Source organism: Cupressus sempervirens, chromosome 6 (genome assembly GCF_028749045.1).
Source record: "Cupressus sempervirens isolate cs-2001-9-10 chromosome 6, ASM2874904v1, whole genome shotgun sequence".
Classification (NCBI taxonomy): domain Eukaryota; kingdom Viridiplantae; phylum Streptophyta; class Pinopsida; order Cupressales; family Cupressaceae; genus Cupressus; species Cupressus sempervirens.
The window spans coordinates 10,849,493-10,863,372 of record NC_143123.1 but is presented as its reverse complement, the minus strand read 5'-3'; the positions used below and the strand labels follow the sequence as shown (position 1 = coordinate 10,863,372).

General features: G+C 34.9%; 1 protein-coding gene across 4 annotated transcripts; it reads right to left on the bottom strand.

Annotated features, from left to right (window-relative positions):
• Positions 1–547: 547 nt before the first annotated feature.
• LOC149550760 (casein kinase 1-like protein HD16) lies at positions 548–11,560 on the bottom strand. Of its 4 annotated transcripts, none has more exons than XM_089786319.1 (17): positions 11,397–11,560; positions 10,630–11,246; positions 6,268–6,393; positions 5,828–5,901; positions 5,626–5,695; positions 5,461–5,516; positions 5,277–5,348; positions 3,383–3,477; positions 3,210–3,276; positions 2,975–3,104; positions 2,649–2,867; positions 2,427–2,569; positions 2,060–2,234; positions 1,852–1,942; positions 1,463–1,620; positions 1,169–1,357; positions 548–1,089 (listed from the first exon to the last, which is right to left on the bottom strand). In XM_089786319.1, the coding sequence occupies exons 2-17, from the start codon at positions 11,098–11,100 to the stop codon at positions 1,030–1,032; spliced, it is 2,196 nt and encodes a 731-aa protein (XP_089642445.1). In that variant the 5' UTR covers positions 11,101–11,246; positions 11,397–11,560; the 3' UTR covers positions 548–1,029. The 4 variants fall into 4 exon arrangements, with proteins under 4 accessions (XP_089642445.1, XP_089642448.1, XP_089642444.1 ...); XM_089786322.1 differs by having other exon boundaries at positions 2,427–2,557; XM_089786318.1 differs by having other exon boundaries at positions 10,630–11,171.
• Between the last annotated feature and the right edge of the window lie 2,320 nt (positions 11,561–13,880).

Here is a 13,880-nt window from a genome sequence, read left to right as displayed (position 1 = left end):
GAGTCTTGAAAAATTAATTTTATGGATTCACAACGACCTTAGGTTACATATGCCAAGGAATTTATCAGGCCATGAGATCATATTCAGTTTCACCGTTTCAACATATTGGTTAAATGCAGTGAAACCCTGGGTCTACCAAGCAGGCACCAAATGGCAGTTGCTTGGACTCTGCCACCTGCTGTTGACGGGCAGTGCTCACAATTTCTGGTTGCTCCCAAGATGAAATGGGGACTCCCCCCATGCTAAAATTGAACATTATAGTTGCTATTGTAGCAGTTAAATAAAAATCAAACGGTGTGATACACTACCAATGAAACAACAAAAGTCAACTGAAGCTCAAGTAAATTCTAACCCAACATTGAATGAAGATTTCAAACTACTTTTTCTAGATTATGGTAACACAATCAATTTATTCAAAAATGGTGTCCAATTTCAGAAATTGTTATTAAATAGTTTAGATTAAACACAAAAAAAAAAAAAAAAAAAAAGGAATCGTACAACTGCTAATTCATACTTTCAAATCTTATAATTTAATGGGGAAATAAGCTAGACCATAATACTTCCTCTTATCGAATACAAATTTCTGTGCCTTTGTTAATAAATATACAATAGGATGTGTGAATTGAAAATCTTATCATTTATCTACCATGGTTTATAGTGATTTATTGTGTACTATACACAGATCTTGAATGAGCTAATGCAAGTGCGCATCTCAGCATTGCAATCATAAAAGACTGATAAGCTGGGAGCTACTAGTGTAAGGCTTCCTACCATACAACCGTAACATTGCTCTTACTTCAATTTATATGGATACCAATAAGAAGGGATGAGATAAAATATTCTATCCGGCCAACTTGCTTGGGAATCAAAATTTTCTTACCCTACAGACCTTGTTCAAAAACAACCTTTCAGGAGATTTTTGAAGTTTGTAAACTGGTATCATACAGCAGATGGGTCAGATGGAATCAGCTGTATGCCCGTGGTGGAAGTATTAGAGACTTACTTTAAAATACTTTGTATATCAATTCTTCATGATACAGTACGCCCATAACAGACTGACGCAATATAAAGATTCTTTGCCCATTTTTCCTGCAAGAATAACATGTCACATAACTTGCAAGAAAAACAAAAAAACAATTGAGGTTTCAAGGAACCAAGAAGGCCCTACCTTTACATGAGTACTTGGAAATGCAGATGTTCGAAGAGTCTCTTGAGTTTCATCTGTGGGTTTCCGCCTAGGAACACTCAAAACAAATGCTGCCTGGTCCCATGTTGCCGCAGTTGCTGTGATACGATACCCATTATCCCAACGCCTGTGTATACCCTCACTTGGATATAGGAAATCAAGCTCAACAACCTGCAGTGTAGACAGTACGAATATCATCTTCAGTTGATCTATTACGTACGAGCACACTATGTTGATGCAACTATAATGCAATATGTAGATAGTTGCACAACTTACCTGATCAGTAAAACCAGCATTACGAGACATAACAACACCCCATCGACTTCCCGCAGAAGCCATTGAAGTGACATAAAATCCTTCCTTCCATTTTTTATTTATCCATTTAAACGGAAATGAGTCACTTACTTTATAAGACTGCTGTGTATACTGTGTGCCTGAAAATGAGAATTTCCCAGTCAACTCTACTAACCAATTACATAGCCAAACCAATGTTCCACCAGATACCCTATTTGAGAAGATGGAGAAACATAGAGACATAAAAAGATGTCTGGACATGCTAGAAATGAGAGAAACCAAAAAATAGTATCGGTACAGGATCAAGGACAGAAAGCAGTGAAGTGAAAGTCTAGGATGTGTAAACTTGGAACTCAATCCAAAAAGCTTACCTTTGGACATTACTACCAAAGAGCTACCATTAGTGGCCCCTGCAATTGCACTGATATAATAGTTCTTCTCCCATTGCTCCATGATCCATTCCTAGACGCAGAAAGATTCATTAATTTAGAAATAACAAAGAGCTCAGTAAAACATGCTAGAAAAAGTCAAAATAGAATGCATGCAAGCAAGCATAGAAAAAAATAGATAAAAGAGAACCTTGTGAAGGAAGTACTGAGAAAGCTCATAAACTTGGGCAGAAAATCCTGTCCCAGCATCCATAATTAGAGCCCAAAGATTTGAGCATGAAGCTACACTACTAATAAATAGCCCATCTTCATTTCCTTTCTCAATGTGCTGTGCAAGTCTTGTATCGGCCACATTATAATGATATCTAAATCAAAAGGGTAATGAATAATTAAAAAATATGTTGAATTTAGCCATTGAATGTGAAACAAATCATCTAAAATATAAGGCAATGTGATTCGGCATACAGCTTTCTTGATTTCTGTCACCCACTTAGAGGGCAAAGAGAAACAATGCCCTATTTATTAAACAAACTGTTAAACTTCTTTCCTAAACAAACCTTTGTTTCATAGGTCGACGTGCATTATAAACGCTGATCCATTGTGTGGCAGGCATACCCAACCGAACCTTCTTCTTTGGCTGCTCATCATCATCTTCCTCCATAGTTAACCTCCCTCTCTTTTGACCAACCTGGTAGACAAGCTTCACCAAAAGTAAAAGCACATTAGAGAGGATCCTACATACATTCCAAAGATTGATGTTCATATAGAAACAACCGTACCTTCAGAGCACCATCTGTATTTATTGGCCTGACTGCAGGATTTGGACCAATAATGCTATCAAAAAGTGAAATCAATTTTGCATAATTTGGCTCTTCATCAAATTTCAAATTCACCACAAACTCAAGAAACTGTTTGAAAGGTTGTGGACAAAAGCAACATAACATCTCTGGTGATGTAGCCATTTTTTTCTTGCAAACCAGAAAACCCTTGTTGTCACCCTGGTCCCAGAAGATAGATGTTAGCAAATTTTCAGAACATAAACATGTAGATTTTTTATTGGACATATAATTACAAGTAGTTATACATCTTGTTGCCAAAATATAACCTGGTATCCCTGCCACGGGAGACGGCCCCTAAGAAGAAAAATTAGCGTATAGGCAAGAGATTCAAGATCATCTCTCCTACTTCCAGTTCTTCCCAAATGGGCATGCACACTAGCATATCGAACAGTTCCCCTATAGCAAAAAACAATAATTATTAAAGTAATACTAAGATAGAGAACAATAAAACCAGTATAATACCAAACAAAAGGTTCATGTTTCTAAGTAAAATGTGCATGCCTGAAAACATCTGGCCTTTGATCATACTCTACATGAAGACAAGTATTGCTATCCCTCCATCTTGTTGCTGTGTATCCAGGGCACATAATTTCAAGAAAATGGAAAAAAGCATACGATTTTTTGAAGACTTGTTAAATGGTGAACAACTTGCAAAAGACAGGCAGATAACTCACCCAATCCAAGATCAACAAGGAACAATTTCTTTTCATCTAGTGTTCCAGGTGTACCAAGCAAAAAATTCTCAGGCTTAACATCACCATGAACATATCTGCATAAGCATTAGCCCAATTTGATGGTGAGTTTTAAGATACAGTGGCAGGAGCCTTAATAGCAGCATAGATATCTTAATACATGTAAATAAAAGATGCTGAGATATATCAATATCAAGGCACCTATCATGAATTTGTGAAATAGGTTAGAAGGACAACACCCTCAAGTTTGACGCCTCTCAGCATTCCTGAATAGATATTTCAGTGTCTGCTAGTTATTAATTAATAATAATTCATTTATATTTTGTCATTAAATAATATTATAATAGTTATATTAATAATTTAAAAGTATATACAAATTTCCAATAATGAGGCTGAGCGGGCAGCTTTATTATGGCAGGTTCCCATGCTGCTTCTTAGCTTATTTAAAAGGTTTTGCTAGCAGCAGCTGCTCAACTTTGTGTAGAACAATGTGGAGCTGGTAGCCCCATGAATGGTAACATTACTTCTTATTTTGAAGCAGCACTCTTAAATACTATTTTTACATTATAAATTCTTAATTATATTTTTGCAAATAAATTTGAAGGCCGAGTAAGAAACTTGACGAAGACATGTTGCACATCTCGATAAACAGTTGCTGCTTATTTCTAGCCACCACCCTGTTTTTCAAAGCTTATTTTCACTTCATAAGCAGCAGCTGCTCTGCTAACGTAGGGAAAGAATCTGATTTATCCTTTTTACCTAATGTAAACAGCCACATAGGGTCATGGGGTTAATGACATTATAATTGATGATTGCACATTGATGCTACCGTGCCAAGAAGGGTAAGGATAGGATATACCTCTCTTTCATGCAGCGTCAAAACAATTTCTACATGCTATGAAAAATTGAAATGATGATCAATTATTATATTAGCTAGGCAAAAACATATGGAGATATTACTGTAATGTTTGAGCTATGAGTTCAATCATCCACAAAGAATTTTGCTGTGACAAACAAGCTTTGCTTCTGTCATGGAATCATTCTCCAATGTAGGAGAGGGGCAGCAAGACAGTAAGGGTCAAAAGAATATGAGAGTGGAAAATGAGAAGGAAGAGCTCATCCTAAGAGCTGGAAGTTTGGGTGGAACAAAGGCAGTCAGGTGATTTGCAGACTATATTGCCAAGGAACTCAAGAGTTCTCAGTTGCATGTTGTGATCCTGGGGTTAAGGGGGGTTGCAAAGGAAATGGACAAAGATGATGATGATGAAATCCATGAGCCCTTGATCAAACTACCGTTCAGATGCAGAACAACCAATGCATGGTCTTTCAAATTCAGGCTATGACACAGATAAATTAATAAAATAATACTATGGGGCACACCACCACATATATTACAAGCAAAGCAAACCATAATATGCCTGTTTCTGTTTGCCCAATTTTGTTAAAGCTTACAGTCAGCATTATGTGTTGCAATGAGGCAAAGCCCAAACCTTGCAAGAATCAGAATGCATACCAGAGTGCCTTTCTATAGTCTTGTAGTAGAAGTCAAGTCCGAATCCTTTTTGTATATTTTTCTGCAACAGTTTTTGGGGTGGTTTGTATCTATATTTAAGACATGGGTTGTTTTGCTTTTGACAAGTTATCTGTCTTCTTTCAAGTTATCCTACTGCTGCCCTTTTTGCGGTTTTTGGATGTCTGATCCAGAAATATCTGGCAAGAAAATTATATGAATTATAAAAAAAATATTAGTTATTACAATTATTATTTGCATAAACATAGTTATTATTACTAAGAAAGAAAAAGTAGTAAGAGATCAAATTCAAAATAGATTAGTAGCAGATTGAAAATTTATTTGTAGAACACACGATGAAAATACCCTTTGGAATGCATCTTCTCCAAAATGGAAATAGCTTCAACAGCAATGCATGCCACCATCTCAGTTGACATCCTGAAAATGAAGACCAAATTATGTTCAAGAAAAATTCAAAAATCTTAACTATAACATCACTACTAACATGTAGATAATCCTTAATTTACAAACATAGTATGCAAACACTCACACTTGCCCAGAAGTGTTCCAAACATCCCACAGACTTGGACCCAGCATATCCATAACCTGGGACAAAGCAAAGTGAATTAAGAAGAAGCTGAAGGCTTCTAAATAGCGACTTAGCACATAAAAACATGGGCCTTCAAAAATTAAATGTTAACTCGATGAAACATACCATAACATAGTAGTCTCCTTGACGGCCCTTATAGTGTACCCTAGGAACGCCATGACTACCACCAAGAGTGCTGATATCAAAAAAAACGAGAATAAACTTAAACGAACTCAATGAAACATACTATAACATAACAGAATCCTTGATTCCAACAATTACAAATTCAAAGCAATATCTCAAAAATAGTCGAGAAACAGATACATACTTGTAAACTTGCCATTCATATGGAGGACCATAATTGCAACCTTTACTTGATCTATGTTCAAATTTCAGAGCAACCTAACACCAGGTTAATCATGGAGTGTTAGAAAAGCTTTCCAGTCAGAATTAGACAGTGTACATCCTCACAGCCCTTGATTTTATGATCACGTAGTTGATAAACTTAAGCCCATAAACTATATTCCACGGCATTACAGGGACAAGGATGAGGATGAGGACGGGGACGGAAACGGGGACAGGAGAGAGGACAGTGGGACAGGAGGGGATGCGCTTTGGGAACATTTCCAGGAAGAAAGCACATTTTGGGAACGGTTCCACATTTTGGGGGTGGAAAGGGGGAGTTATGGGGGCAGGTACAGGGGATCAGAGGCAGGAAACGTGTTTCCGTGTAACATAGCTTATTAAAAAAATACAAATATTTAATACCTCAATAGCACCGGGGCCAATAGTTGTACTGCCACCAGAAATGCGACGCCCTACATAAACTTGTCCAAACCCTCCTTTACCTAGCTTTCTTTCTATTTTGTACAAAGGTGATCCACCAACTTGAACCTGCAAGAAAAAAGTTAAAACAAGCAAGAATCAACAGAGATGTGCATGATCAATTACCTGTTATACCAAAATTAAAATAATATAATGCCTTCACATCCAAAAACCTCTGACTTCGAGCAAAGCATAAAAGTATTTCATTGATAGTGAATAAATAAACCTGAAAACACTTTGTATCATTAATGCAGCACATTTCAAAAGCTTGAACTGGTGTAATAAACCAAAATGGTCAATATATTTGAATAAATACATTACAAATAAAAAACTAATAAAAAGGATAGATTATTCATAAATCAAAATTGAATTGTGAAACTAAAAACCCACAGCATTCAAGAAAACTAAGTGCTTAGGCCAACATTGAAGAACATCATGAGACCAAATTAGACCCGCTTAAATTACCATCAAAGTTATCAAAGATAATACAGATCATGAAACCCTTTACTAACTTATTAGGATATCAAAATTAATAGCCCATATATGAAAGATTTCCAACCACTGGTATGCACTAGCCACTCAGAGCCAGGTAATCAATCCATATTACCCAGGGTTTACATCAGATTGCCAGAGATATCATCCCAACCCAGAAACAACGAGAACCCAATAGTCTCACTTCAACAATGCCTCAGATCCAAATGTTCGTGAGGATATTAAAGGAATGTCAAAACAGTAAGTTTCTGTATTATCATTTCAAAAGAACTAAGATCAACACTTATAATAGACAGAGATAGAGAGAGATGGAGGGAGAGATGACATGCTTTTCCTAAATAAATTGACATTTAAAACGAAGCCGACACATAAAATTAGATATCATAAGCTACTTGAAGGATGGCATGCTTGTCCAAGCATACACACATAAAATTAGATATCATGAGCTAATTGAAGGATGACATGCTTGTCAAAGCATACACGCATAAAGGAAAATAGATTTAATGCAAATTGCTTTTTTGGAAAGAACTAGACCATTACTCTCATCTTTGCCAATGAAGCTTTAAAAGAATCGAAAACAGAAATAATCAAATCTTACTTCTAAAATTATTTAGCTCATGTCTTTGATTGAACAGATATTCAATACCAAATTTCAAAATATTCAAAAAAGAAAATCACTAAGAATATTTTTTCTCCCAGACTCTACAAATGAAAAATTCAAGGAAGCACTTCTGGAAAATTGCTAACTAGCAAACACCCAATAGCTCCAGCAAGACTCTACATGTTTACAAATTACAGATATAATGGAAGCATGGGAAACTTAGGGATGAAGTTATTAATTGCTCCACAGGTAGACTCCTTACTTTATTGTAAGGATAAACTATTTCCAGTGATTACTGCTTTTATTAATAAAATATGCAATTTAAACTTAGAAGCTAGCAGAATTTTTCTGAAGCGTCATGGTTTAACATTCTTGAGCCCAAAAAGACTTGCTTCAGCTAGTTATTTATACTGCAGAAATTAACTAAAAAGAATTCCTCTAAAGATGTGATAGTAACATATTTAGGAAACCTGAAATGGTAAGACACTTTTTAAGTATTTTCTGGCTAATGAAATCTGGAAATGTCTGTGCTGGTTTTGATAACTAGGTGGACAAAGAGGTTATCAATCGGAAAGAAATATTTACTGAATCTGTAAATAATTTGAATAAAAAATACAATTTATTTTGGCTTTGTTCCTCTGTCAAAATTTTGTGGATTATATGTAAAACAAGAAATGAAGAAAAGTTAAAAGACCTAAAAATGAGTCTACAGAAAAACTCATGTTCTATCGTATGTCTATGCAGGTCAGATTAATAATGGAGGCACCTAGAGTCAAATACTTATAGCTGCTAAATGAAGACAGCTGGAAATAAACAAAAAAACAGAAATCAAATAAGACCGCATGTGGCAATTCAGCAAAGAAAAGAATATTTCTTTCTTTAAGGGTTACCTAAATTTCCACAACAATCAATTCCCTGCATAAACATGGGCTTGCAGAACAGAGCAGCATTTCATGTTAACCAGGGTAAGGAGTTTAAAGTGGAGGTGATTAGGTCAAGTGATGAAGCCTTTGAAATCATTCTACTGGTGAATGGAATAGGATAGACAAGATGGACAACTATAGTAACAAGGGGAACTGATAATGCCTTGTAAAATAGGATGAAATGACAAATTTAAGATTTGACTATCTACAGTATAGGATGGACAGTCTTGAATATGTAATTAATGACTTTCTTCAGCTTTGGTAGTACGATTTATTGATCCTGTGTGGTCTTTTATTGAGAAACTCACTTTAAAATGTAACCTTTTTGTTAACTATCTATGATACAAAATAAAATCTTTGCTAATCCTAACAAACAGATGTAACCGATGATCATTTTAGTTTGGATAAACTGAGCAATTCTTCTTTTGTCAAATGAATGTCGCCCATTTCTCCTTAATAAAATCCAAAAGCAAAATAAGTTACACATCGGTGCATCTCCAAATTCTTGCAAAGTAATGACATTCAATTATCACATTTCACAAAACAAATCATTTTTTTCTTTATGTAATCCAAGACAAAATCATCAATGATAATTTTATTAGTTTCCCAGCTCAAAAGGTGAAAAAGTATTTTCAAATGAAAATGATTTCCAAGTCCAAATTCAATACGCGCAATTTCCCTGTTCATTGCAGATAAAAACTAAAGAAAGTTTACTTCCCTACAAAGAAATATGTATTTTAATATTGTTTTGCTCAAATCTGTTTAAATGACAAAAAACCCATTATCAAAATTATCTCAATACAATTTTCCTCCAAAAATTTGCAAAAGTATAAATATTTACAGTCCATAAATCTTAAACAAAGAATCTCCAAACATTGAAATTTCTCAGAATTTCCACAAATGAACAAAATATGTCAAAAACATTATTTTTCTATAACTTGTACAAATGGATAATATCCAAGATTCCAAGACACATATTTTAGATAATCTAGAAAATTCATAACGCTTATTCAAAGAATCTATTCAACACCAAACAAATTCATTAACAGATCTGGTGAGAAGACAGCAATCCATTAATTAAAGAAAAAATAATACAAAATACCAAAGACTGATTTCATTTCAAATCTACACAAATTTGCAGAATTCTTTGAACATATTTGATAAAGTTAACTGAAAATTATATAATCAGAGACACAAGCCCCCGTGGACACAAAAAAAATGACAGATCAATTGAAAAGTGAACACCATAAATCATTTCAAATGAGAAAAATAATTGAATGAAACTCGTAATAAATCAAAATTAACTAAAGACACTCTAATCAACCCCCAAAGAAACTCAGTCCGCACAGCTGCCATGAGGAGATCATTACACTGATGAAGAAACAAAAAAAAACAAAAAAAAAAAGGTGAACTATCTTATCTCCATTTCCTTAACACACAACTTTCCTCTAATATAGAAACCCTCCATGTGGAAATGCTTGTACCAACAAACTAAGGATCTTTGCAAACGAAAACGTAAATATAAACATACTAGGCTTCTTGTTTCATAAAATGCACAAATTCTCTGATCACTCCAAAGTAACTTCATCAGCATACTTTTCTAAGTTAAAAACAGTTAACTAAAACTGTCAGATAAAATGTCTGCCCACGGAAACCTTAGATTGAAAATTACGCATCTACTTCAAACTTCATATAACATGTCAAAAGATTCCCAATCCAACCCAAAACAGGCTCTACTGCACTATTTTCGAGTTCAAAACACAATGCAGTCATCCACAAAAAAATTTCCCAAGTCCAAAGCATATAATGATATAATGCAATCCAAAAAATGGTCATATATGTCTTCCAGCAGATTCTTTATATTCAAAAGCACTATTTCAACTGCAATTCCTTGCCTATTAATAAAACCCAATGAAAACAGCTGACGTAACATACTAGACGACTCTTAAATTGTAATACCTAATAAAAAATTTCACCTAAGAAGACATGCCAACAAAAAAATTCTTCAATTATTTATACATTATACTAAAATTTATTAATTAATATAAAACTAGGCTAAATATTTCTCTAACAAACCAGGAACAAGCTTCATGGCAATTAGATCCGATTTAAAACTACTAATAGCAGCAATCCAGAATAAATTTCTCAAATTTTGTTTATAGTGCGACCTGATATCCAACATTATAACAATAAAAATTGCCAAACTTATCTTCCTATTCAATTCTCTCATAGAAAATCCAGCATCTTTGCAAATTAACATATATCTTGGAACATGAGAAAAACGCTGACCTTTTCTGGCAGAGGGGCAGTGCTGCCCTCGTCTTCACCAGCGGCAACCTTGTCAGCGCTCCTCCCACCGCTCTCATCATCCTCCATTGGCTCCGTAAACCGACGGTAATCCTCCCCGCCGTTAAGATCAACGCCAGGCAAACCCCGATCTAACCCACCCTCACCACAAGTGAAGCCTTCCGCCCTGTTAAAGTCAGGGTAAGGGTTCCTTTTCCCAACCCTGGGTTGAGCCTTCACCACAACAGCTTTCTCTTCCTTGGCTACTGCGGCCCTAGTGCGCACATTGTTACGAGTAACAACAGGCTCCGATTGATCAATAGGATTAACAAAATTATTAGGTTTCCTAAAGTTTCGGCGACTCCGGGGCTTTACGATACCTTTAGGATAAGGTTTTTTCTCCAAATCTAAAACAATGGCTTCCTGCTCAGCCTGAGCGCGGCCCTTGAGCACTCCACTACGCAGTATAGGCATCTTTCACCCATACAAATTTTTTCCCCACTCCGGATTTCCCCACTCATATCTCTTCTTCCCCCTCACAAAATCTAACCAACATTAAAGAATAAGGAAAACGAAAAATCCAAGCGGTCAAAATAACATCAAGCCTTTAAAAACCCTAGCTGCCATTACAAAGCGAGATTTCAACTTCCAGATCAATTATGCCTTTTTTTTTTCAATATCAATGAAATCAAAACTGAATTTGGAGACAGCTTACAAAAACAACTAAATCTGAAAAAAACTAATTATAATAATAATAATCAAAACCCTACCTCAAGCGGATTTTCACAGAAGTGGGCTTGCAAAAGAGGATATTTTTTCAGGATATGGCAGATTTTTTCCTCGATCCAACGGTTGCCATTGAAATATTAGCCAAATCCGACTATCACATTCAAAGCCCAAAAAAAAAAATTATTAATATTATTTTTCCCCCGCTGCTAACAGAACTGCCTATAGAGGAATTATATTATTTTTCCTGTGTTCTGATACAGTGTGAACTGGAACATTTTGACGCCATAAATGATTTTATTTTATTTTTTCTGTAAATACTATATGGTCCTGCGTGCAAGCAATGGGTGCCGCCCGTTATATCAATCCAACGGTTCAAATTTGTTATAATATCTCGACGACGTTTTAAAAAAAAAAAAAAATCTCACGTAATTTTTAAAAAATAAATTCATGAAATAAATAGGCAGTTAGGAGGCAAAAATCATATTTAAGAGGGTTCTAAAACTCTTAGTTGCATAAGACTTGTGGTTTCTCCAATGGAGTCTTCTTTGTTTTTTTAATTGAAACAAAGCGAATTTACAAAGAATAACATTTCCTTCTCCTCCTCCTAGTTCTCACCAAAGATCAAGGTCTCCTTTACATGTTATGGAAGGCTGCCAAAATCAAGAGCTCTCAGTGTCTCTCTCAAATCAATTTGGGATTTTGCCACAAGAGGATGACAACACTTACCCAAGTTCATTATGAACTGCAAAATGTTGTCTTGGAATGTGAGAGGGCTCTCCCTCCAATGGAGTCTTCTTGGAAGATCTACTAATATAAAGAATGAGGTTTAGATTATTGTATAAGTAAATTTGTAACACAGAGAAAAAAGGGGAGCTAAGGGTGTGGTCCCATGAGGGGGGCTTAAGCTCTATTTTTTAGGAAGCAGGTGGTCTCATGAACAAAATATAGTTGTGATATGGGATTATTCAAAATCTTCTCCTAAAAAGTAGAAGCCCCTCATTTTTAGGAAGCAGGTGAAAAAGGGGTGGGGCTAGAAATAGCCCCGCCAACTTAGGAATGTTTTTTCCACTTGTCAATAATCCAAATTTTAGTTTTTTAATTAAAATGTAGTTTTAGGAGGAATTTTAAATTTCAGCTTATTTTTAATGCACATCTTCCTTAAATTCCGGAGGTAAAATATTGAGTATCATAAATCATGCGACTGCTAACTTTAAAATATTCCCTAAAAAATAGCAAGCGACTTCCGCTCTATTTTGTAGGAAGCCCCCTTCCATGGGACCCCAACCTAAGTCAAATAAAGTTAGTTATTTATGCAATTATTCACTTATTCAATCTACATTGTTTGATGTTAGAAACTTCTATCTAAGAACAAATTTAACTTAAGGTAATGAGTTGGAGCCAAAATCAAAGAATTATGAACTTAATAATATCACTAAATAAATTAAATTATAATGTTTAATTGGGATTTGAAGGAATGAATGTGAAGTTTAAGATGTTTTGAGTTGATTTGTCACACAACTAGATTGTTAATATGTCCATAGGTCACGTCTAAGTTTTAAAAATGAACTATGTTTTCTCCTAGTTAACCTATGCACATGTAAACTTAATCTCCACTAGTACAAACCTAAACCTATCAAATAAATCTAAACTATAAGCTATGGGACTATTCCTATCAGATTACTAACTATTGGAAGTTGCTCGCCTCAATCTTCAAATATCTAAAACATAAGAATTGGCATTGTTTAGGAACACATTTGGAATTTTTTTTAATTGTGATGCTTACAATCTTCTCAATTGAAACTCTAGTTAGACTAGTTTTAAGGCTTTGAGGATAAGGTTCAAAGTTTAAAAAAACAAATGTGTAGTGAACTTAAGGTTTGTGATGGTGTAAAATTATCCTAACCTTTATAATTCTTTCATAAATAATCAATGGCAAGTCCTTATATGACCCTATGTCACCTCAAAAGTGATTTCAAATGAATGAATTCTTCAAAATGTAACCACCAAGCACACATGACAATTAAAAAATAGATTAGGCTAGCTCACAACGGGTAGTAGGAAGGTGGTAAAGAGTTTATGAAATAGGGATCACTAGCTTAAAATGGAAACTAGGATTATACCCACTCTCATCGACACTCATTAAAGAATAATCTAATTGGCCTAACTTCAAGCTAATTGATTTGAGCAGAGTTGGACTCATTAGGGAATCGTATTGAATTATTATTTATGTTGTGTTTAATGTGACTAGATAAGATGGAGCAAGAACTAGGTCTAAACATGTAAATTCAACAATAATTAACTTAAACAATAAGTTATAGAATATGAATACAAGTGTACCTCCACAATTCATAGTAGTAACTTTAAAGCTATAGAATAGATAGGAAAACTCTTACAACATATCTAGAAAAAGGAATTGGAAAGAAACTTATCGCCAAAATCTAGGCCTAAAAATGTAGGACTATCTGACTAGGTGACCTCATCCTAGAGGTGCCTTTGCAAATACCAAAAATGGATTCCAACTTTGG